The sequence below is a fragment of the Microcaecilia unicolor genome, chromosome 6 (genome assembly GCF_901765095.1).
Source record: "Microcaecilia unicolor chromosome 6, aMicUni1.1, whole genome shotgun sequence".
Classification (NCBI taxonomy): Eukaryota; Metazoa; Chordata; class Amphibia; order Gymnophiona; family Siphonopidae; genus Microcaecilia; species Microcaecilia unicolor.
The window spans coordinates 152,448,968-152,475,609 of record NC_044036.1 but is presented as its reverse complement, the minus strand read 5'-3'; the positions used below and the strand labels follow the sequence as shown (position 1 = coordinate 152,475,609).

General features: G+C 43.8%; 1 protein-coding gene across 1 annotated transcript in view; it reads right to left on the bottom strand.

Moving 5' to 3' along the window:
• CADPS (calcium dependent secretion activator) overlaps positions 1-18,420 on the bottom strand; it is a 520,576-nt gene extending 502,156 nt beyond the window's left edge. The window contains 2 exon segments of the mRNA XM_030208035.1: positions 7,093-7,425; positions 18,328-18,420. Of these exon segments, the coding sequence (XP_030063895.1) occupies positions 7,093-7,425; positions 18,328-18,354 (360 nt within the window). The 5' untranslated portion in view covers positions 18,355-18,420.
• Between the last annotated feature and the right edge of the window lie 8,222 nt (positions 18,421-26,642).

Genomic DNA, 26,642 nt, shown 5'->3' with positions numbered 1-26,642 from the left:
TTATCGGTCGAGGATGCCCATGTGTTAGGCACGCCCCAGTCCCGCCTTCGCTATGCCTCCGACATGCCCCCATGAACTTTGGTCGTCCCCACAACGGAAAGCAGTTGATGACGCCCAAAATCGGCTTTCGATTATGCCGATTTGGACGACCCTGTGAGAAGGACACCCATCTTGTGATTTATGTCGAAAGATGGGCGTCCTTCTCTTTCGAAAATAAGCCTGAAAATATTCTATTCATAATGAGCATGACAATAGATCCTTCAATCAGATTACTGCGACAAAGTTTATAGTAATGTTCGCAATTAACTCTGATAAGACAAAGAATCAGACGACACTAATCTAAAGCATTAGACTATACCAATTCTAGTCACAGTGGGAGACTGTGTCTTTGATACAAAATAAATATGCAATTATAGGCAGGCTATGAGCGTGATAATGCAGCTTGATGGAATCAAATTAGCACTTTACATAGGAATATGGCTAGTACCATGGAACTTGGAGCATGCTGTAAAGATACAAGTGTTATCCTAAAACCTGCCAGCTAAGCTGTTGTTTTTTGTCATGTTCAGCCCTAACATCTGGAGCTTGTTTTTCTTCTTCTCAGCATTCCATGCGACAAGCATGAATTAGGTTTTAGGTAAAGAGATGTACGACTATCTTTATTAGTCTGTCAGATATGCCGGGTGCTCAGATTAGCGAAGGTCGGATAATCAAGACTGTACTGTAATTTGGATTTATGTGCACATCTGCTTACATGTATTTTAGAACGATGTCCACGCAAAGTGTTTCACACTCAACCCAAAAAGGGCAATGGCCACGGTCGGGTCAGAGGCGTTCCAAACATGTAAGAGCCATGTTACAGAATACTAGGGTTATGTGCCCAACTTGCTTGCCAAGATTTTACATCGGGTTTCAGCAAGCGTAAGTTCTCGTGACCAAAGTTGGACATGGCAATCCACTCTAAGCATTATTCTACAAAGGGCACTCAGAATGGAATGCTCTTTATAGAATAGAGCTTAACACGGATTTTTCCCAGCGCCTATACTGTATCTGGGCACAATTTACTGAATCTTGCACTAAGTACTTGCACCTAAACACATATGTGCATCCAGGGGCGTAGCCAGACTTCGGCAGGAGGGGGGTCCAGAGCTCGAGGTGAGGGGGCACATTGTAGCCCCCCCAGAACCGCCGACCCCTCTTCGCCGCCGCCGCCACCACCACCACAACAACAACTTTGACGACCCCTGCCAACAACCCTCTCAACCCCCCTCCCACGGACGACCCTCTCGACCCCCCTCCCACCAATGACCCCCCTCCCGCCACCGCCATGGGCTACCTTTGCTGGCGGGGGACCCCAATCCCTGCCAGCGAAGGTCCTCTTCTTCCCGCAAAGGCCTTGTTCTGTTTCTGACGTCCTACCCAGGCCCCCGTGGCCCCACGTAGCTACGCCACTGTGTGCATCTGTAGTCACTTATTATAGGCATCTAAGGGGCCCTTTTACTAATGGGTTGGCGCAAGGCAACAGGCATGCTGTTCACCAATCCGGAACTAGCCCGGTGGTAGTTCTCTCCCACAGTGCGCACCATCTCTGGCACAAAAAAAATAGGTGGCGGTAAGTGCTCTCCCCCTCTCCCACCCCAAAATAGCCACGCCAACAAGTGGTTCATTACTGCATGGCCATTTCTTTTCGGGAAACAAAGACAGCCTTTTATCCACTGCGGTAAAAGGGGGCCTCAGCGCATGTCAAAAACACAGGACCGCTAAGGGGGGGGGGCAAAATTCCCCAGGCCTGGGACTCCAAGGAGGGCCCAGCGCCAGGGTCTCTTGCCCTCTTCTGCTCTCAGGCCGCCAGTGCCGCAATCCCCAGTCTCCACCTACCTACCCTCAGCTCCCTTCTGTCTGCCATCCGACCACCTTCATTTAAAAAAACAAAAAAAAAAATCTCAAAATCGGCAGCGCAGCGCCTTCTGTGTAAAAGCGGCAGATTGCCTCGGGCAGGCCTTCCCTCACTGTGTCCCGCCCTCCTCTGATGTAACTTCCTATTTCCGAGAGGGTGGGACACCGTGAGGGAAGACCCGCCTGAGGCGATCTGCCGCTTTCACACAGAAGGCGCTGCACTGCCGATTTCGAGATTTTTTTTTTTTTTAATGAAGGTGGTCGGATGGCAGACAGAAGGGAGCTGAGGGTAGGTAGGTGGAGACTGGGGACTGCGGTGCCGGTGGCCTGGGAGCAGGAGAGGGAGGCAACAGCAGTAGCGATTGGGGGGGAGGGGCGGCGGGAATCGTTGGGGGGGGCTGGGGCGGCCTTGCCCCGGGCCCGGCTTAGGCTCTCGGCGGCCCTGCAAAAACACACACTGATACTTGCACAGGCCCCCTTTTACTGCAGCTTAGTAAAAGGACAACTAAGTGCCTACTTTCTTTTACAAAATGACTCCAAAAAGACACCTGTAGGCCTCCCTCTATAAAAATACCTTCCGTGGGCCTTATTTTTTAATGGGCAATAATAGTCAATACAAATGCAAGCCACTTTTTTCAATAAGGCCAGTTTAATAACTATGCACTTAAATTAATGAACATTAACCCCCTCTAATTCTATAAAAGTCACCAAAAATTGCATGCACATATTTGAGCACATTCTCAATTTGTGTGTAAAACTTAATTGAAAAGCAAGTTAATTAGCACCAATAACTGGCATTTCAACAAGTGATTATTGGCACTAATTAGATTTAATTGGCATATCCGCGCCTAAAATTTACACGTGATCTGAAAAAGGGCATGCAGAAATGGGAGGGTCATGGGCATAGCGGAGACAATCCTAAAATTAATGTGTATTGTTATAGAATAACGCAGGATAATATTTGCACCACATTACAGCTGGTGCAAATGGCTGTACCTAAAGTTAGGCGCAATTCCCAGGTGTATGCGCTATTCTATAAACCACGCCTAAATTAGGGGCCCTCTTATTAAGTTGCGGTAGGGCTAATGTGCGGATAGCACATGCCAAATCGGCATTATCACCGAGCTAGTGCTGACACCCAGTAGTAATTTCAAAGTTGGCATGCGCTATTTCCCGCGGTAGAAAATATTTTTCTATTTTCTACCGTGGGGGCATTCCCGGTAGTAATCGGCAGCACAGCCACATTGGCGAGCGCTAACTGATTACTGTACAAGTAGCGCATGAGCCCTTACCGCTAGGTCAATGGGGGCGTTACGTGCTCAGGCAGTAAATAGCCGTGTGCTACTTTGAATTTTAGCGCAAGACCATTTACCACCCCACTAAAAAAGCCCTTTTCCATAGCTGCGGTAAAAAATGGCCCAGCGCAAACCAATTTCTTGCATTCGGACTACCGCAGGCCACTTTTTACTGCAGCTTAGTAAAAGGGCCAGCTTATAGAATAGCGCATTTTAAAGCAAGCCCTATATAGGCTTATTTATGGTAAATCGAGGTTTGAAAGTTCAAGACCACTGCGTGAGAAACTGCACTGGCTCCCTGTCAAGGACCGAATAACATTTAAAATTTGCGCTCTGGTGCATAAAATTCTCTATGGTGAAGCCCCTGCGTATATGGACACCCTTGTCAGCTTACTACCTCGAAAGTCTCACAGTCAGCTCGCTTGTACTTAAATCTGCATTACCCAATCTACAATGGCCTCAAGTATAAAACCACCTACGCCTCCACCTTTTCCTATATTAGCGCACAACTGTGTAATAGTCTACCTAAATTTGTAAAAATTACCCCTGATCATCCAACCTTCAAAAAATATCTTAAGACCTTCTTATTTGGAAAACTTACGCTCAAGACCCGCCCCGCATCTCTTCCTACTGAATTCAATTTCTCTTTCCGCATTTCCTCACCTCTGCTATTACTCTCTAGCTTCTTTCACTACAATGTCATTGACCGTTTGTTGTAGAATTGATGTATGATTTCTGTAAATTATTGTAAGCCACATTGGGCCTGCCCGTGGGTGGGAAAATGTGGGATATAAATGCTATAAATAAATAAATAGAATCTAACCCTAACTTCTTAACGCACATCTAATATAATAATAATTTGTACCTCAAGGCTCTCTGGCTGGCTGGGTTCGTAACATGTTGGTGACGTCAGCTCTCCTCCAGCGTTTCCTTCTCTCTCACTGTCCCGCCCTCACGTAGAGACGAAATGATGTCAGAGGAGGGCGGGATACTGAGAGGGAACACTGGGGGTGATGCGAGCCCAGCCTGCCTGCCAACGCTCTGACTTGGATATGGAGGAGAAGACAGAATCGCGGGACATCGAGGGGAGGGGAGGGCAGGGCGGAGGAGAATCGATAGACATGGATGGGATGGGAGGAGAGGAGAGAATCGTGGGGCACGGATGGAAGGGCAAGGCAGAGGAGAATTGCTGGACATGGAGGGGATGGGAGGTGAGGGGAGAATCGTGGGACACGGAGGGGAGGGGAGAATCATGGGACACGGATGAGAAGGCAGGGCACAGGACAATCGCTGGACATGGAGGGGAGGCCAGAGTCGCGGGACATCGACGGAAGGGGAGGGCAGGGCAGAGGAGAATCAATGGACATGGCCGGGATGGGAGGAGAGGAGAGAATCGCGGGACATGGATGGGAGGGCAGGGCAGAGGAGAATCGCTGGATGGAGGGGATGGGAGGCGAGGGGAGAATCGTGGGACACGGAGGGGAGGGCAGAGGAGAATCGCTGGACCTGGAGGGGATGGGAGGCGAGGGGAGAATCGCGGGACACAGAGGGGAGAGCAGAGGAGAATCGCTGCATTTGGAGGGAAGGTCAGAATCGCGGGACACGGAGGGGATGGGAGGGGAGGGAAGAATCGCTGGACATGAAGGGGAGGGTAGGGGAGAGAGGAGGAATTGCTTAGACGAGAGCCTTCCTAGGGCCCGTTTCATTTTTGACAAAACGGGTTTTGTTGCACTAATTAGTAAATAAAGTCCTTTGTTTTGAAAATGATGTGCATTGCAGCAATCAGAACCCTAAGCCCCTTAGGAAAGCCCCCACTGTTCCACAGCATGCAGACCTTTGCGTACAAATATGAAGATTTTCGAACAGCCCCTTTTTTTTAACCCCTGTAAACAGCCACTTGTACAGGTCAATGGTTTTGAAAATTGCCTTCCTCAGACTAGATTTGGCAGTGGAAGTGGAGAGGACAGCCAACTGAGTACTGTGAATTTTGGCCAGCAAACACCTGTCCAGATGTTTGCCTGTGTTGTAATCACCCTCATAGTACAGCTATTAAAATAGCTAAGGAGTAGTTGACAAGTACTCCTACACTGAATGAAAAATGTACTTGTTCAAAAACCTAATTACTGGTTTGCTCATTTGGTGACTGTTATGAAAAAAGTACAAAATAAGCAATTGATCTTTCAGTACAACCTGGTTGCTAAAAATGTTCCACTGTAATTTAGTAAAAAAATATCTCCTTAGACATTTGTTTAGGCTACACTTTTTTTTTTAAATTTCTGCTATATTGGAATACATACTTACCATACAGAGGGGGTAATTTTTATACACTTATCCCCTGAAATTTAAAACCATTTAACTGGCCAGGAATGGTTCCTGGCCGGTTAACTGACACTTAGGGCTCCTTTTACTAAGCGGTGATAAGTCCAACGTGCGGCTTACCACTTGCTATACAGGAAGTACCACTGGGCTACCGCCGTAGCCCGGCAGTACTTCCCCCCCTAGCGCGCCATCATTTCCAGTGCTACAAAAATTTAGTGCGCTGCCCGGTTACTGCCGGGTTAACGCAGGAGCCCTTACTGCCACTTCAATGGGTGGCGGGAAAGGGAAATGGGACTTGATATACCGCCATTCTGAGGTTTTTGCAACTACATTCAAAGCGGTTTACATATATTCAGGTACTTATTTTGTACCAGGGGCAAAGGAGGGTTAAGTGACTTGCCCAGAGTCACAAGGAGCTGCAGTGGGAATCAAACTCAGTTCTCCAGGATCAAGGTCCACTGCACTAGCCACTAGGCTACTCCTCCCCCCCCCCCCCCCCCCCACGAAATGGCCATGCGGCAAGTGCTTTACTTTACGCCCAGCCATTTCCTGTTGGAAAGCGAGCCTTCCCTTTCACCAGCTGCGGTAAAAGAGGTCCTCGACGCACGTGTAAAACACACACCGATGCCAGTGCTGGCCCCCTTTTGCCGCAGCTAGGTAAAAGGGCCCCTTAACTGGCTATTTGGCAATATTCAGCAGGAGATAGCTGGTTAGCCAGTTAGCATCTAGCGGATAACCAGTAATATCACATGATATAACCAGCTATCCGCTAATATTCAGAGTATTGCCGGCTAAGCTTGACAGCCAAATTGAACAGCCAATATCAGGTGAACTGAACTGGGCAGTGCTGAATATTGACTTGGCCAGTTACGTTGAAACCAGCCAAAATTAATCAGATATTCAATGCCGGTCACGGGAAATGCCCGAGCATTGAATATCCAGGCTCAGCACCGACCTGGCTCAGTCTCTTGGTCTGAATAACGGCCCCTTAGCGTTCAGTGATTTTGATGAAGAAGATCATGTTTATCTTTTAGTGCAAAGTTTTTGATTTTAACACAATTGGATTATTGTAACTCAATATATTGGAATCTCATCGAGGTTACTGACGAAAATCCAACTTTTACAAAATACAGACATTAGGCTAATATCTCTGTGTTATGTAGGTAGAAATAAAAGCTATCCTGTGTTAGTCGGCCATATGCAGGCATATAAATATTCAGTTACCAGAAAGTATATGTACAATATATAAATACACCCAAGCTTGCCCCCATAAAATGAGACATTCTGGTGGGAGGAATTTCATTGGCATGGATTAGATATACATAATATATACCTTACACTTTCAAAAGGCATGGTACTGTGCCTAGTTTTACATTCTGTTTCATGCCTTCTAAATATGTGTGTGTACCATGAACTTTTGCAAACAGATTCCTCAATGAAAAGTTACCCCCATGCCATAATTGTCAGCATAACGGCAATATACAAAAGTAACATAAGCACAGGACATATCTGTTATTCTTTAAATGGAATGCTTCTCTGTCAACAAAAAGAAGACAGCTTGAAATAAAAGCAAGATTCTTACCTGGCATGCATTGTACAGCAGCTGATGTTCAAATTTCTTGATTCCCAAGATTTGCTGAAACATCTCATACAGCTGCTCCTTGCTGAGGATCAGCTCTGAAGCCGCACTGGCGGTCATTCTGGCTTGCTGCTTACGTGGATCCTCTTCCCCGCGGTAAATAGCATCAAATTTTGCCATCCAAGAGCTCAGGACGGTCTCCTTGCTGAGGCCGTCAATCTCAGGAAGACTGCGTACCCTCTTCTCAATGTGCTTTTTGAATACTTCCCGAGAGTCATTTGCGGAGCACCCGCCACTCTGCACCATCCTGGCAACTCGATCGCTTTTCAGAAATATCTAGAGTGAAAAAAAATACATTTTTATATGTATCAATATGAATAACTACCACGGTGCAATGCTTTACAAAATTAAAGCGGCATTAAACATTTCAGGGATGAAATTTAAAGTGATGTAACCAGGCAGGAGAGACCAGGGTGCATTATATGAGTTTTGTCTTTACATGGTCACACAATTTGTGTGCATTATCACCATAATTCTATATATGGCACTCAAACTTAGGTATGCAAATTTGGGCATGTGCACAATTTAATTGATAAACCAACCAATTAGAGCCAATAATTAGGTTCTAATAATCAATTATCAGTGCTCATTGGTATTAATTTCAATGTGTATGCACATCTTTAGGCACTAGAATCCACAAAGGGGGCCCTCGCAACCATGGGAGGGACATGGGTGGATCGGGGCATTCCCAGAATTTGCACGCAGTTTGAGAGGCCCTTTTACTAAGCCTTGTAAGCATGTATGCATGCCCAATGCATGCCAAAATGGAGTTACCGCCTGGCTACCATGTGGCTCTTGCGGTAATTTCATTTTTGGACGCGCGTATTGGGCGCATGCCAAGTGGCATTTGATACACATAGGTCATTACCGCCCGGTTACCGCATGAGACTTTACCGCTAGGTCAATCGCTGGTGGTAAGGTCTCAGGCCCAAATGGACGCGTGGCAATTTTCATTTTGCCGTATGTCCACTTTTGTCAAAAAGTTTAAAAGGCATTTTTTTACAGGTGTGCTGAAAAATGATCCTGCGTGCATCCAAAACACGTGTCTTCACTACCATAGACCATTTTCAGTGCGCCTTTGTAAAAGGGCCCATTAGGTACCAGCTTATTGGATAGCATGTAGTCAGAATATTGACATTTATGCATGTATGTGCACATATTTATTTACATGCATCATTGACACTTAAATATTGAAGTCCACCTTAGATAGAATTAGCCCCATACCCCCAAATTCCATAAAAGTCATCAAAAATTGTGCATGCAATTTAATTGCATAACACGAGTACATAATGCCTCTGTATTGCTCCATGGTGCAACCTCATCTTGAGTATTGCATTCAGTTCTGGTTGCCATGTCTTGAAAAAGATACAGCGGAATTAGAAAAAGTTCCAAGAAGAGCGATCAAAATGATAAAGGGGATGGAACCCCTCTCATATAAGGAAAGGCTAAAGGGGTTAGGGCTCTACAGCTTGGAAAAGAAACGGCTGAGGGGGGATATGACTGAGGTCTATAAAATCCTGACTGGTGTAGAACGAGTAGAAGTGAATCGATTTTTCATTCTTTCAAAAAGTACAAAGACCAGGGGACACTCAATGAAATTACCAGGAAATACGTTTAAAACAAATAGGAGGAAATATTTCTTCACTCAACGAATAGTTAAGCTCTGAAACTCTTTGCCGGAGAATGTAGTAATGCAGTTTACATATATGGGTTTTAAAAGGGTTTGGACAAGATTCCAGAATGTTGCTACTCTTTGGGTTTCTGGAATCTTGCTACTCTTTGGGGTTCTACCAGGTACTTTTGACCTGGATTGACCACTATTGGAAACAGAATACTGGATTAGATGGACATTGGTCTGACCCAGTATGGCTATTCTTATGTTATGTTCTTATGTTTTAATTAGTGCCTATAATTGGCTTTTTAACAAGCAACTATTGGCAGTAATTAGATTTAATTAGAATTTACGTGTGTACATTTAGGCACGGGATAAATGCCTCAATTTTACACACAATCTGAAAAAGGGGTTGTGGAAATGGGAGGGACATGTTAGACGCAATTCCTGGGCATAAGCGCTATTCTATAAACCATGCCTAACTTTAAATGAGGCTTATAGAATAGCGCTTTTTCTGCACCATACACAGAATTCACCCCCACAGTGGATAAGCAGCTTGAAGAAGACAAATAAATGTGAGTGAAAAGACAGAGGAGAGGAGTTTCTGCAGAATAATATAGTCTGAAGCCAGATTGAAGGTGTCTGCAGTGCTAGTGGATAGAAGAAATGAAAATGACCGATTGTATAAAACCTGTAACGCAATTCTGTAAAGGAAAGAAAGTAAAGAGATAGGCTGGCAGTTCATGGCAGGAGGAGGGATTTTTTTTTTTTTAAGATGAATTAAATACTGCAGGTTTGAGAAACAGGCAAGCCTACAAGACACTAGGGAAGAATTAAGAAAGGACAGAATATAAGGAAGAAAACGGTGACGATATTTCAGAAGGGCAGAGGTAATTGGATTTGTTGGAGAAGTAGAAGCTGTAGACTTTGAAATTATGCTGAGAACTCCCTGGAGAGAAAGAGAAGATACAGTAGACAGTAGAGGAAGGAAGAAGCAAACAGAGAGGCTGTAGACTGCAGGGAAGTAAGACTGAGCAGTAGGTATGTCCACAGGGAAAAACACTCAATTCATTTTGTTAATTTTTGGCCTCCCCCCCCCCCCTAATTTTAGAAGATATTTTGCTTCATTTCACATCAAATAATGTTTTAATGCATGTTAGAACTTTGTAACACTCATTAATGTTAATCAGTGCGCTTTTTCAAGCAAAAAAGGTGCCGGTACTCAAATGCTTGACCACCCTTCAAGAGTGGGGTGATCACTGAGGGACCCACCCCATAATAGCCAGGTCCCCTGCAACCAGTCACAGAATCTATGACAAGGCAGAATTGGTGTGTAGAGCCTGAGCTCTTTCATTAAAACTTGGGAACCATGAGTCAATTTTAGCAGACAATGAAAAAGGTGCCGGCACTCAGTACCCCCAAGTACCCCCTCAAAAAAAGCCCTGATGTTAATGCACTTAAAGTCTATTTAGTGCACACTAAATTTCTAAAAAAACATGCTAATGAACCAAATGTGTGCTAAGAAATGCACATTTACTTATTTATTTGAAAATTTTCTAACACACCAAATCACCATAGTTCTAAGTGGCAACATTCTATGTATTTTCATTTGCTGTGCAGTCAGTTATAATGAGAATCAGAACAGCAGAGTATTTATGATATGTTCAGGCTGTCAGACAGTTGGAGTTTGGCGTTGCTTCTTATTGGGACTTGGTTGTGTAATATAACAATACACAATAGGTCCGCCTGGGTGGGGGATAGGAATGCCTTTGTATCAGTCCATGGTGTGACTGCACCTCAAATACTGTGTTCAAATCTGGTCACCGCATCTCAAAAAAGATATAGTGGAATTAGAAAAGGTGCAGAGAAGGGCGACGAAAATGATAAAGGGGATGGGACGACTTCCCTACAAGGAAATGCTGAAGAGTCTAGGGCTCTTCAGCTTGGAGAAAAGACGGCTGAGGGGAGGAATGATAAAGTTATATAAAATAATGAGTGGAGTGGAGCAGGTAGACGTGAATCATTTGTTTACTCTTTCCAAAAATACAAGGACTAGGGGGCATGCAATGAAGCTACAAAGTAGTAAATTTAATACGAATCGGAGAAAATTTTTCGTCACTCAATGTGTAATTAAATGCTGGAATTTGTTGTCAGAGAATGTGGTAAAGGTGGTTAGCTTAGCGGGGTTTAAAAAAGGTCTGGCCCGCTTCCTAAAGGAAAAGTCCATAGACCATTATTAAATTGACTTAGGGAAAATCCACTGCTTATTTCTGGGATAAGCATTATAAAATGTATTGAACTTTTTCGGGATCTTGCCAGGTATTTGTGACCTGGATTGGCCACTGTTGGAAACAGGATGTTGGGCTTGATGGACCTTTGGTCTGTCCCAGTGTGGCAATACTTATGTAAGTGAACCACTTGCCATGCAGCCATTTCCCAGGGGAGCCCTTACCACCACCTATTTAGGAGGTGGTAAGGGCTCCCGCTCTACCCCAGTGTAAAAAAAAAAATTCAACACACCATAAATAGTTCTCATTAGGGGCAGGCATTACTTCTGGGCTCCTGCAGGATGCCAGATTGGTGCACGGTAAAGCGGCTGTGCGAGTACCGCTGCTTTATAAAAGGGGCCCTTAGTTTCTAATATGCTGTGATGTCATATTTTTATTTATTTATTTATTTGTTACATTTGTACCCCACATTTTTCCACCTATTTGCAGGCTCAATGTGGCTTACATAGTACCGTAAAGGCGATCGCCAAGTCCGGTAGGGAAACAAATACAACGTGATGTTAAGGTTGGATAAGGTAGGTATGATACAGGCACATTAGGAGTCAAAGATAGGGGAGGTTATATAGTGTCCAATACAATCTATGGTTTATGATGTGATGTTTGCTGAGTTGTCATGATGTAGCGTCTTTAAGGTAATTCTACAACAGGGAGCCTATTTTAAACCATTTTTGATATGATGTCTAAATCTGATTTTGGACGTTTTGTGGAAAATGTCCAAAAATCCAGTAGCGAACATGGCCATTTTCAAACCAAACAAATGTCCAACTTTTTGTTTCAAAAATGCTAGACTTTTTGGTGCTCAGTACATTTATCTTTTTGGACCATTAAAAAAAAAAAGTCCCAAGGGTAAAACGTACAAAAACAAGCCACTGAGATGTATGGGGTGGCCATAATTCTTAATAGACTGGCCACACTGACATTCCAACAGATCATTGGGGCACCCTGGAGGGGACTGTAGTGAACTTCACAAAAAAGTTCCCAGGTACACAGGTCACCATTACTACCTTATATTATATGAGGAGCCCTCCAAAACCCATCAAAAAACTACTGTACCCAACTGTACACCACTACAATAGCCATTATATCTGCAGGTGTCACCTATGTTTATTTATTGGGATTTATTAACCGCCTTTATGAAGAGATTCAGCCAATGCGGTATACAGCAGGTACAGTTTAAGAAAAAACTTACAATTTTGTTAACAGCATAACAATAGTAAAATAACCCAGAATAAACATAAATACAATAAATGAGGTAAACTTGAAAACAGTAAATTGAAACCTAATAATAGAGCTACCATGAAACAGTATAAAAATATACATATTTAACTGGGCCCCTAGATTGCGATGTGTAATTAACCTCTGGAATTCATTGCCAGAGAATGTGGTAAAGGCGGTTAGCTTAGCAGGGTTTAAAAAGGGTCTGAATGGCTTCCTAAAGGAAAAGTCCATAGACTATTATTAAATTGACTTGGAAAATCCACTGCTTATTTCTGGGATAAGCATCATAAAACATATTGAGCTTTTCTGGGCTCTTGCCAGGTATTTGTGACCTGGATTGGCCACTGTTGGAAACAGGATACTGGACTTGATGGACCTTTGGTCTGTTCCAGTATGGCAACACTTATGTACTCCTATGGGAATAGGAAATTACCTACTATATCTCAGAGTAATTCACTACTGAGAAAGGCAAGAACTAAATCCAATCCAAATTTAGACAGAAATCAGTCCCACTTAACTACTGTGGTCAAATAATCAAAAGTTGTGAAGACCTGTTCTTATGATGGGTCCTTTCCATGCTTTTTTTTGAATTATTACTTCAAGAGTCAACAAAATCTTAGGTAAACTAAGACAAAAACTTGTGTCACTCTAAGGGAGTTGTTCACTAAAGCTTAGCTCGAGTTATCTGAGAAGGCCCAAAGGAATAACATGGGCCTTGCTGCAGATAACTCGAGCTAAGCTTTAGTAAACAGGGGGATGAATGAGCTCATTAGAGCTCCTTGATAAGCAACTGGTATAATATTATTGATTGAAGGAAAAGTTTGTACTTGGGATCAAACTAACATTAAACTACTGCATGTATTTCTGTTAGACCTAGGATGTTATGGACACTTAATTGATCAAGTTCTTAGTAAATTTCTGTACAGGGTTGTGATACAAAACCAACATCAACACTGGGATGACATTGCATTCAAATCTGTTGACTTTAAGGTAACTGATCTGACAGATTGTGTAGTGACTAATAAAGCTATCACTCTCCACATCTAAATGGTTTGAAAACCCACTTCATTTTCTTGAAGATTACTTCGTTAGGAAATACTAATTTTCCAATCAGAAAATTATGGCTTTAACAATTGGCCAATAACATGATTGAATGTCACATCTGAGAATTTCACAGGTCTCACACTGTTCCCTTATTGTGCCCCTGCTGTTAAAATAAGCTACACTTAATGGCCTTCAATACTTTGAAATGAAGGAGAAACAGCAATATCAACTCATTCATTTGCTGGAGGTATCGTTAATTAATGTTATTAAATGCACTCGGTAGCGACGCCACTTCACATGTACATAATGCAGTGGACAAAGCACTGGTTAAAATTACCTTCATTAATTCCATAATGTAATACTGTAAGTACCGACCCATTTATTAAAGCGCATTAAGCAGCTAACGTACAAATTACTGAAGTTGACTGTTAGCCTACAAGTGTGGCAACCCTTACAGTGCTGGCATGACAAGACAGACTAATTTGTGCTTTAATTGCATGCCACGTTAGGAAGTAGGAACTGGGGGGTTATGGGTGGGAAAAGGGTGTGGACTACATAATGCAGTTAGTGTATCCTACTTACTACCCAAGAGGGAGGTGGTAAGTGGATTCATTCTAATTGCAAATAATCCTAGTGCATGGTAAAAAACAAACTCTTCTGTAAAGTAACTGAAAGGAACTTGATGGGCCTGCCCCCGATAGTTACTGCACAGCCTTTTCACTTACTCTCAGTATTGAAGCAAGGTAAGAGGAACTTTGAAAAAAAGATTGCGTTACATAAGAACAAAAGAACATAAGAGTAGCCATACTGGGTCAGACCAATGGTCCATCTAGCCCAGTATCCTGTTTTCCAAACAGTGGCCGAGCCAGATCACAAGTACATGGCAGAAACCCAAATCGTGGCAACATTCCATGTAGGACTCCAAAGAATAGCAAGATTCTGGAATCCTAAAGAGTGATAAGATTCCATGCAAAATCTCAAAGAGTAGCAACATTCCATGTAGAACTCCAAAATATAGAAAGATTATGGAATCCTAAAGAGTGACAAGATTCCATGTAGAATCTCAAAGAGTAGCAACATTCCATTTAGAACCCCAAAGAATAGCAAGATTCTGGAATCCTAGAGAGTAACAAGATTCCATGCAGAAACTCAAATAGTAGCGACATTCCACTAGAACCCCAAAGAATAGCAAGATTCTGGAATCCTAGAGAGTAACAAGATCTCATTCAGAATCTCAAAGAATCTCAACATTCCATACTACAAATCCCAGGACAAGCAGTTGCTTCCCATGTCTGCCTCAGTAGCAGACAATGGACTTTTCCTCCACTTTGGGGGTTGGAGGGGCTAAGGAGCACTTTAACCTTTATGTGGATGTCAACTGATATTCAGTGCCAGCACTGACATAGCTAACTGGCCCATGTATAACTTCTGGCTCCTCCCCCCAACTCTGCCCCCTGTACCACCCCTGACCTGGCCACTTTGAAAATGGCTGGTCAAAGCCGATATTCAGCACAACTGCCTGGTTAAATGCCTCTGAATATTGCATGTTGGGCAACCACAAATGGTTTAAGTGGGCAGGAGCCTCTTCTGCCTAATTGCTTTGAATATCAAGTGGAATCATTTTTTTTACACAGTAAAATTCTGGTTTTATTGCTTTCCCCCTACCCTCCCATTCAATCCCCCATATACTTTTAACTATGGGCAAAAGTGGGCAGGGTTAGGTTGGAAGACAGAAACTACCCACAGATAGGCCCAGATTCTGTAAATGGTGTCCACATTTGGGCACAGAAAAAAAAAATGAGTGCTGAGCTATAAAGAGCGCTCTAAATTGGGCGCCATGTATAGAATTACATGTAGCCTTGGGATCTGCACCCACCTTTGGGCGCAAGGATTTAGACCAACTGGTTCTTGGTGTAAATCCTTGGCTGAAAATTAGACATGGATCCCCTCAATTCTATACTAGTGCACATATCTCTAGAGAACACCCCGACCTGCCTGTGCTCCTCCCGTAGCCACACCCCCTTGTCAGTTGCACACTAAAAGACTTATGCGCACTTCTTTATAGGATGGTGCTTAGCAAGATGCACATGTATATCCAAATTGCCGCCAATTAGTGCCAATAATTGATTGTGGGCACCCAAGTATTGGCACTAATTTGTTCATTACTCAGTTAAATTGAGCGTGCAAATTGAGTGGGTGCCCAAATCTGCACTCACAATTTTTAACGCTTATATAGAATCTGGGAAATACTGTATAGTCGAGTCTTTATGCAGACTTTCCGCTAACCCCTGTATCCCAGATATGGTGACCAGATTTGTGTGTGCAAATTAATCGAGTAACAAGCCCTTAACTACCAATAATTGGGTGCTAACAACCAATTACTGATGTTAATTGGCACCAATTAGAATGTGCATGCACATCTGGCTGTGCACTGGTCTGTAAGGCATGGCGCCTAACTCTACTAGCTTGTAACTGAAAAGGGAGTGCGGCCATGGCCGTGTCGGGGCATTCTGAAAAGTTGTGCGCGTAGTTATAGAACACAGCGTCAGCACGCCTAACTTGGGCACCGGCATTTACACCAGGTTGCAGCAGGCGTATGTCTGGTGCCTACAGTTAGACATGGAACTTGGCGCTAGGCGCAATTCTACAAAGAACGCATGCCCTTTATAGAATAGTGTTCAGCGCTGATTATTTTTTGGGCACACATTTTTGAGTACAATTTATAGAATTCCCCTCCCCCCTCAGGGGTCCTTTTACTAAGTTGTGGTAAAAGGGAGCCTGTGCTACTGTCAGCGCGTGTTTTTGACGCACACTGAGGCCCCCTTTTACCGCAGCGGGTAAAAGATTTTCTGTTTTTTCCAGGAAGAGAAATGGTCGTGTGGTAAGTGAACCACTTACCATGTGGCCAGTTCGAGGGGAAGCACTTACCACCACCCATTGAGGTGGCGGTAAGGACTCCCACAGTAACCCGGCGGTAACCAGGCAGAGTGCAGCACTGCCCAATTACTGCCGGGTAAGCGCCGACGCTACAAAAACAGAAACTATTTTTGTAATGCCGGAAATGACGCACCCTGGGGGTGGGAACTACCGCCGGTCTCCTAGCTCCAGATTGGCATGTGGCAAGTCCATTGCTCCACGCCAACCCTTTAATAAAAGGGCCTCTCAATACCTAATTCTAGATGAATGAAGAGCAGACCTAAATTTAGACTCCTCTGGGTCAAAATTCAGCCTGAAGTGGTCAGTGTTTTTGGAAATGCTGGCCAATCCAGGCAGATCTAGGACTCAATATTCAGTTCTGTAGCCAGGTCATATCTGGTCTACTGAACTGAATATGCAGGTTTTGACGTGCCCCAAAAGTGTTCCAGGTACTGCCGATATCAGTTCTGATGCCTGAATAGATATCTGGGTGAGTTAGGACAGCTTTTAAATGTAGTCCTACTCGCCTGGATAGCTATCAGGCTCATTTTCGAAAGAGAAGGACGCCCATCTTTCGACACAAATCGGAAGATGGGCGTCGTTCTCACAGGGTTGCCCAAATCGGTATAATCGAAAGCCGATTTTGGACGTCCCCAACTGCTTTCTGTCGCAGGGACAACCAAAGTTCACGGGGGCGTGTTGGAGGCATAGCGATGGCGGGACTTGGGCGTCCCTAACACATGGACTTCCTCGACCCATAATGGGAAAAAAAGGGTGTCCCTGACGAGCACTTGGACGACTTTGCCTGGTCCTGTTTTTCTTACGACCAAGGCACAAGAAGGTGCCCGAACTGACCAGATGACCACTGGAGAGAATTGGGGATGACCTCCCCTTACTCTCCCAGTGGTCACCAACCCCCTCCCACCCTCAAAAATATCTTGCAAAATATTTTTTGCCAGCCTCAGATGTCATACTCGGGTCCGTGACAGCAGTATGCAGGTCCCTGGAGCAGTTTTAGTGGGTGCAGTGCACTTCAGACAGGCGGACCCAGTCCCAACCCCCCCCCCCCCCCCCACCTGTTACACTTGTGGTGGTAAAAGTGAGCCCTTCAAAACCCAGCAGAAACCCACTGTACCCACATGTAGGTGCCCCCCTTCACCCCTTAGGGCTGTAGTAGTGGTGTACAGTTGTGGGTAGTGGGATTTGAGGGGCTCAGCACACAAGGTAAGGGAGCTATGTACCTGGGAGCAATTTATGAAGTCCACTGCAGTGCCCCCTAGGGTGTCCGGTTGGTGTCCTGGCATGTCAGGGAGACCAGTGCACTACGAATTCTGGCTCCTCCCATGACCAAAGGGCTTGGATTTGGTCTTTTCTGAGATGGGCGTCCTTGGTTTCCATTATCGCCGAAAATCAGAAACGACCAAGTCTAGGGACGACCATCTCTAAGGACGACCTAAATTTCAAGATTTGGGCATCCCCGACCGTATTATCGAAACAAAAGATGGACGTCCATCTTGTTTCAATAATACGGGTTTCCCCGCCCCTCCATCGGGATGTTTTGCAAGGACGTCCTCAGCAAAACCTGAGCGTCCCTTTCAATTATGCCCCTCCATGTGGGTGCTAGCATTGAATACCAGGGGTGCCCGGCTAACTTCTGGAATTGCCCTGACTCCATCTTCGAACTGTGCCGGCACTTCATGGATAGCACTATGATGGAATGTGATAATATTCAGCAGCATTTTTCAGGTAAATGGTCAGCATTATTTAATCAGGTAGCAGCCTCTTTACTTTAAGCCCGCAGCTTAGAATTTTCAGCTGAAAACTTCAGAGGCTAAAATGAAGCACCGATCAATTCTTGAAGCTTAACCCAATAACATTTTTCATCCATTAAGGTTAGAGAGGTGACCACAGTATCTTCCAAAGGCAAAAGCTTAGTAATCAATCTCACAGTGAGACCTTTTGACCTGAATGACTGTTTCCCCCAGACCCCACATTCTCCCCTCTGCATTAATCAGTGAAATGTAATTTAAAGCGAAAGGTCAGAACATGACAATATATATTTTACGTGACATTCATAAGTCTGAAAGTAAAAGAACATACCTCATAGTAACTCTGGACAGCATTCATAAAGGCTTCATCTGCCACTATCTGTGTTTCTCCATTAAAGAAGGCCTGGAATCTATCCTTGACTGTTTGCAGCTGCTGTTTGCTGATCTGTAAAACATTAGAAATGAAAATAAAATAAAATTTAGTAAATGAGTACTTAACAGGCAATAAGAGTCAGGACAGGCCCTACAGGAGTACAGAGTGCTCAGCAGAAGTGCTCCAGCATATGACGGTGGGCAGTGCCTGCTCACAAGCCCCTCCTCCCACAAGATGCTGATAAGCATAAAATAGCTGATTGCTCTATCCCTTAAGCAGCTGATGAGCTGTTGGAAAGAAGAAAGGCAATGTGGGGTTATAGTGAGCACAAGGCCTGGAATTGTCTCTTTGCTTCTCATCCTCTATGGCAGTAACTTCCTCTTACCCCTCTCTCAACATGGCATTTCTTTTGCCCTATAATACTATGGTGCTCCTGTCCTTTTTAATTTATTTTGCTTTTGTAAACCGCTTTGCGGCCTTGTACTGAAAGGTGGTACATCAACCATAAACCATAATATCTCTGGCAGCACCCAAACCAATGAAATGAATACATTTTTTGTAACTGGGTGCCACATCTTGATGTCAAGCATCGAGCAGTAACTCTTTAAGGGCATCTGGGTGCCAAGATTCTGTTATAAAATGGCAGCTTAAGTCGGTATTGGCATACCAACGTTTTGGTGGTTCCGTTTATGCCATGTCAGTGGCAGGCATAAATGGAAATGCCTAAGTGTAGCACATTGCCCTCTGGATTCTCTATCTGGTGCCTAGATTTGCACACCAAAATTTGGGTGTGCACGCAAATTAATTGGCTAACGAGCCAATTAACGTCAATACTTAGGTGCTAACAATTATTGAAGTTAATTGGCACTCGTTAAAATTTGCACTATAGGGGGCACTATTCTAACTCTACTATTCTAACTCAAAAGGGACCATTTCGAAACGTTATGCACACAGTTACAGAATACTGCCCCAGAATGCCTAGCTTGGGCACCATCATTTATACCAGGTTTCAGCAGGTGTAAGCCTGGCATCCAAAGTTATGCAAGGGAATTGACGCTAAGTGCCATTCGATAAAGGACGCTTGCCCTTTATAGAATTGTGCTTAATGCCTATTATTTCTGGTGCTGAATTTTGAGCATCATTTATACAATTCCCCACATACACGTCTGTGGAACACATTGCCACAAGCTGTGAAAACAACCTACGATCACCTAAAATTCAGGAAATCATTAAAGACTCACCTATTCGGAAAGGCATACCCGAAAGACCCAACTTAAATGCCTCAACCCTGCAACACCTCACTATCAAAGATCGCATTGGACATTATCAAACCCTCCTACCTTTAACCCCATGTGACTGAATCTTATCTTCCCTAGCCCACCATAACATCTTTTGTACTTGTCCCCTACCGAACTTGGCAAATGCCTTACGGTATTATGTAAGCCACATTGAACCTGCAAATAGGTGGGAAAATGTGGGATACAAATGTAACAAATAAATAAAATAAATAAAATACACATAACTTATAGAATTCTATAAATTATATGCTTAAGCAGGAAACACACTCATGCCACTCCTACATGCTCATCCCTCTTACCAGGGGCGTCCCAAGACAATCTGATGCCTGAGGTGAGGAATGAGCTGCCGCCCCGGCTCCTTCTCTGCCTCCCTGGTGCTTCCTTTGTTGCCCCCTGCCATGATCTGACATCTCCCCCCTTCCTTCCCCAACCCTTTTCCCCAAACTCATCTTTTTTTTCTTTTGTTTTTCAAAAGGTGGAGGCAGCAGCAGTGATTCTCATGGGCTGCCCTGTTGCTGGTCCCGGCCCCTTCGCTCTACTGTGGCCCACCTCCAAGGAAACAGGAAGTTGCATCAGAGAGGCGGCAGCCTGAGTGGGGGGGGGGGCGGTGGGTGCAATCAGGGGTGCTTAAAAAGTAAATCCAGACCTGAGTATGGCATGAGGGCAAACATTACAAGAAAGCAAATAGAATGTTAGGTATTATTAGGAAAGGAATGGAAAACAAAAATGAAGACATTACAATGCCTTTGTATAGGTCCATGGGGCGACCGCACCTCGAATATTGTCTTCAATTCTGGTCACCGCATCTCAAAAAAGATATAGTGGAATTAAAAAAGATGCAGAGAAGTGCGATGAAAATGATAAAGGGGATGGGACAATTTCCCTATGAGGAAAGACTGGAGAAAAGACGGCTGAGGGGAGATATGATTGAGGTCTATAAAATAATGAGTGGAGTGGAACGGGTAGACGTGAATCGTTTGTTTACGCTTCCCAAAACTACTAGGACTAGGGGGCATGCGATGAAGCTACAAAGTAGTAAATTTAAAACAAATCGGAGAAAATGTTTCTTCACTCAACGTGTAATTAAACTCTGGAATTCGTTACCAGAGAATGTGGTAAAGGCGGTTAGCTTAGCGGGGTTTAAAAAAGGTTTGGACAGCTTCCTAAAGGAAAAGTCCATAAACCATTATTAAAATGACTTGGGGAAAATCCACTGCTTATTTCTGGGATAAGCAGTATAAAATGTATTGAATGTTTTTGGGATCTTGCCAGGTATTTGCGACCTGGATTGGCCACTGTTGGAAACAGGATGCTGGGCTTGATGGACCTTTGGTTCGTCCCAGTGTGGCAATAGTTAAGTACTTATGTACTTAACATACAGAATCAAATCAAAAGTTACCATCTTTCATAGAATTATTACATCACATGAAAATGTGCAGCATAAAAAGAGCCAAAGATTTTTGCTACAATTTTGTTCAAGCAATTTTGCTTCTACCTTAATTTCATTTATCACATCACATATTCACCCTGGATTCAGTTCCCCCAGTCTTGGACATGCAGTTATAGTAACATAGTAATAGTCACAGTTTATTTGAAGAATTCAAAGCCTACGTTATAAAAAAGAGCAGCTGATGCTCTTTTTTCACGGAGAGAGTGGTAGATACTTGGAATGCCCTCCTGCGAGAGGTGGTGGAGATGAAAATGGTAGCGGAATTCAAGCATGTGTGGGATAAACATAAAGGAATCCTGTTCAGAAGGAATGGATCCTAAGAAGCTTAGCCGAGATTGGGAGGCGGGGCTGGTGTTTGGGAGGCGGGGCTAGTGCTGGGCAAGACTTTTACGTTCTGTGCCCTGAAAATGGCAGATACAAATCAAGGTAAGGCATACACAAGTAGCACATATGAGTTTATCTTGTTGGGCAGACTAGATGGACCATGCAGGTCTTTTTCTGACGTCATCTACTATGTTACTATGTTCTCAGATCGGGTTCCATTCAGAACAAGCTATCTGGAAAAAAAAAAGAAGAAGAAGCAGCAACTAAGGTCTCTAAAGATCATGTACTAGAATCTTCTATGATTACTCTTACATTGGTCCAATGAAAGTTAAGACCATCTGGAAAGATTCAAATCCCAATGCCACCCCCTTCCCCCATCACCCATACACACACCCCTACCTATACGCAACAAAAATGAATACAGTTTTATTTACAAAGACACCCGCATGCCTACAATCTCATACATACAGATATATGCCCTTCTTTTCTGTGTGTAACCCTGGTCTCCTGCATAAATCCTGGGCACCGGCTAAGCTCTTGGATCGGGTGCCCAAACCAGGGCTCCAAACAAACATTTTGTTATCATGAGCTAGGCGCAGGCCAGGGCCGGGCTTGATCCTGGTAGGCCGTAGGGTATTAAGCCACTCTTTTTACCATGTCTCTTTTGGTCTCTGAGTAAATTGACTTCACTCACACTCCAAAGAAACTCTCCACGCCAGGATTTTTATTAAATGCAACAACTTTACTGGAATGCTGCAAGAGGCAGATATGCAAAATTTATACTTTTCTCTTAACAAACTGTTCATGTTATTGATAGCGGCTTTATAACAGTCCAAACTATTGGTGAAGAGCTTAATAACTGAGTTGATAATCACTTGAAAAATCTTAGGGTATTACATATTTACAATACCATCCAGTCCTCCAATACCCATCCCTTTCTGGCAGAACAATCCAAGGCTGTGGCTTCCCGTTCCTTCCGCTGCAACCTATCCCGCTGGGCTTTTACCCAGCTACTGGACCATCTCAGGATCGGACATCCCTGTTCGTCCTCTACTGCCTGATGTGCACTTCCATGAGCTGCTGCCCCTGGCACTGAACAGGCTTCTTCCTGCTCTGTTCCTGGGGGTTTAACCCTTTCTACCCATCCGGAGCTCTCCTCACAGTTACTGCTCGTGTTAGCAGAAACTACCCCTTGGTTCAGCCTTAGATGATTTGACCTAATCAGGATATCCCCTCTCCTCATGGGTCCTAGCGGGGGTGAAGGCAACCAAAGACCATATGATCTGTTACACTACAACATTTAACTCCACCCCTCATATGACATCTGTTGTCACTTATCTCCCAATACCTCCCCTTTGGGCTGGGATCTTCACCCTCCCACTACCACAATCCCTCCCCCCAGTGATTCTGGAGAGTTCTCTAAACCAATCTTAGTAATCACCTGGGGAAATCTATACATTTCCTCATTCTAAATTTACTAGTGGATTTACAGTGGGGGAAATAAGTATTTGATCCCTTGCTGATTTTGTAAGTGTGCCCACTGACAAAGACATGAGCAGCCCATAATTGAAGGGTAGGTTATTGGTAACAGTGAGAGATAGCACATCACAAATTAAATCCGGAAAATCACATTGTGGAAAGTATATGAATTTATTTGCATTCTGCAGAGGGAAATAAGTATTTGATCCCTCTGGCAAACAAGACCTAATACTTGGTGGCAAAACCCTTGTTGGCAAGCACAGCGGTCAGACGTCTTCTGTAGTTGATGATGAGGTTTGCACACATGTCAGGAGGAATTTTGGTCCACTCCTCTTTGCAGATCATCTCTAAATCATTAAGAGTTCTGGGCTGTCGCTTGGCAACTCGCAGCTTCAGCTCCCTCCATAAGTTTTCAATGGGATTAAGGTCTGGTGACTGGCTAGGCCACTCCATGACCCTAATGTGCTTCTTCCTGAGCCACTCCTTTGTTGCCTTGGCTGTATGTTTTGGGTCATTGTCGTGCTGGAAGACCCAGCCACGACCCATTTTTAAGGCCCTGGCGGAGGGAAGGAGGTTGTCACTCAGAATTGTACGGTACATGGCCCCATCCATTCTCCCATTGATGCGGTGAAGTAGTCCTGTGCCCTTAGCAGAGAAACACCCCCAAAACATAACATTTCCACCTCCATGCTTGACAGTGGGGACGGTGTTCTTTGGGTCATAGGCAGCATTTCTCTTCCTCCAAACACGGCGAGTTGAGTTCATGCCAAAGAGCTCAATTTTTGTCTCATCTGACCACAGCACCTTCTCCCAATCACTCTCGGCATCATCCAGGTGTTCACTGGCAAACTTCAGACGGGCCGTCACATGTGCCTTCCGGAGCAGGGGGACCTTGCGGGCACTGCAGGATTGCAATCCGTTATGTCGTAATGTGTTACCAATGGTTTTCGTGGTGACAGTGGTCCCAGCTGCCTTGAGATCATTGACAAGTTCCCCCCTTGTAGTTGTAGGCTGATTTCTAACCTTCCTCATGATCAAGGATACCCCACGAGGTGAGATTTTGCGTGGAGCCCCAGATCTTTGTCGATTGACAATCATTTTGTACTTCTTCCATTTTCTTACTATGGCACCAACAGTTGTCTCCTTCTCGCCCAGCGTCTTACTGATGGTTTTGTAGCCCATTCCAGCCTTGTGCAGGTGTATGATCTTGTCCCTGACATCCTTAGACAGCTCCTTGCTCTTGGCCATTTTGTAGAGGTTAGAGTCTGACTGATTCACTGAGTCTGTGGACAGGTGTCTTTCATACAGGTGACCATTGCCGACAGCTATCTGTCATGCAGGTAACGAGTTGATTTGGAGCATCTACCTGGTCTGTAGGGGCCAGATCTCTTACTGGTTGGTGGGGGATCAAATACTTATTTCCCTCTGCAGAATGCAAATAAATTCATATACTTTCCACAATGTGATTTTCCGGATTTAATTTGTGATGTGCTATCTCTCACTGTTACCAATAACCTACCCTTCAATTATGGGCTGCTCATGTCTTTGTCAGTGGGCAAACTTACAAAATCAGCAAGGGATCAAATACTTATTTCCCCCACTGTACATGTGCCATTTCCACATCCAATCACAGTTTCCCTGCTTGTATCTGTCTCTCAGTCTCACACATACATATCCACTCCCGCCCTCTGTTTCATGCATACACAGTCGACTTCATGCCGTTGGCTTGATTCCCTATATCCAGTCATCTTCCCTCCCTTCAGTTTTCAATTCCTGTGTCTCTCTCTCTTCCCCCGCTCTCTCCCCCAATTTCTTCCTTTTAGACTTCTCCCCACGTCTCTCTTCAGGCTCTTCTCCCCTTTGGACAATGGCATGTAAATATATTTCTCTCTGAGAGGTTGACAGACATGAACAAAAGGTATAAGTGAGTGGGGTTTTGTAGGATTATCAGTGGGTGTAGTGAAGGACATTATTAAGCTGCCTAACTGTGCCTGCAACAAATATTTTTTTCCATAGCTTTAACAAATTGACTTTCTGGCCAAATAGCTCCCTTTACAGGGATCACTGTTCAAGATTTTGGCTCTTACTTCCCTTCAGATGTCAAAAAGAAACTGGGCAGATCAAGCCTCTGTTGTTCAGATGTTGTCAACCACTCATATTTCAATTTTTTTTCACCTAAGCTGTTTCTATTCTTTAGGGTTTACATCCTTTAGCATCTAGACACAAGTATTTAAGTGCTACAGCTCTTTGAAAAGTATTTGTTGTATATTTAGAAGTGTACGTTTGATGAGTCAATTTCATTTTTGTTCATTCCTTCCCTAGGGCTTTACTACTCTTTCCTATGCTGTGAGAAAAAAAAGGCATTTGTAAAGTATGCGGTGGAAAAATTATAGAGTATCAAAAAAGATTGTGCGCTTTCAAGAATGAAGCACAGCTCTTACTGCTCATTGCATTTTATGCACAGATGCAACATAAAAATGCTCCAGAAGGCTGAAATTATTACGATATCTCTCATTGCACTGATGCAGCCTGTGTTCTAAAGCAGCGTTTCCCAAGTCCAGTCCTGGTCAGGTTTTCAGGATATCCACCTTGAATATGCATGAACTTGATTTGCATACACTGCCTCTTTTATATGCAAATCTCTTTCATGCATATTCATGGTGGATATCCTGAACTTTCCTCCACATGTAGGTTCCATTGGGTTTTCCTCTCCTTTGGGACTTTGAAAGGTTGGGAAATGAAAATCTGAATTACTTTTTCTTGTCATACTGTGTTGATTTGCTTTGTGGTTTCCTACCTATTTCTGTTACAAGTGATTTTTTTTCCTTGTTTATTTTGTAACTTACTCTAAATATAAAATTTTAAAAAAGAAAAGAAATAGCCTTTTACAAAAGTGCCTGACTGGTATGTGGGTAAAAATACAGATATTTATATATTTTCCAGCCGATATTCAAAGTGAGTTAAACAGCTAGAAACAGCCGCTGACTGGTTAACTTGCTTGGTTGCGGCTATCCAGGGTGGAGTTTGGTTAGGTCCTGATATTGAGACCTAACTGGCCAGGTTTAGCGCATAAATAGGACCACATAAAATAACTGTCCTAATGGGCTGCTGCCCCCGGTGCACACTATTTCCGGCGCTAGCAGAAATATTGAAAAAAGTATTTACACAGGAGGACGAGGTAGCTGGTGGTAATTGAGCAGTGTTACGTCATTCATGCACTGGTCCTAAATAAATTGGATTATTGCAATTCTTTATGAACAGGATTACCTTTTTATCAAATTCACTGGTTTAAGCTTGTTCAAATTACTGCCATTAAAATCTTATATAATGCAAACAAACATGATCATGTCTATCCTCTGAGCAACACAGGCTTCCTGTCAGTTACAGGATTTGTTATCAAAACAAAACCCAAAGGTAGAGGTAAAAAAAACAAACCCTACACATAGTCCAACAGCAAACCAAGAAGTAGGGGTGGACCAAGAAATCTTCACAGCCTGGAGTCAATAAAAACACCTTTTATTCAGCACCACAACAATGTTGGACCCAACACGGGGCCGCGTTTCAACAGAAAGACCATCTGCATCAGGGGTCTAACACTCTTATTACAGAGAATCACAAAAAATGGGTGCAGAATGGTACAATTGTTGATTAGTAAACCGTTTGAGAGTAGGTATGATGAGTTGGATGCCAATATGCCCGCCACAAAAAGGGCAAGAAAAATG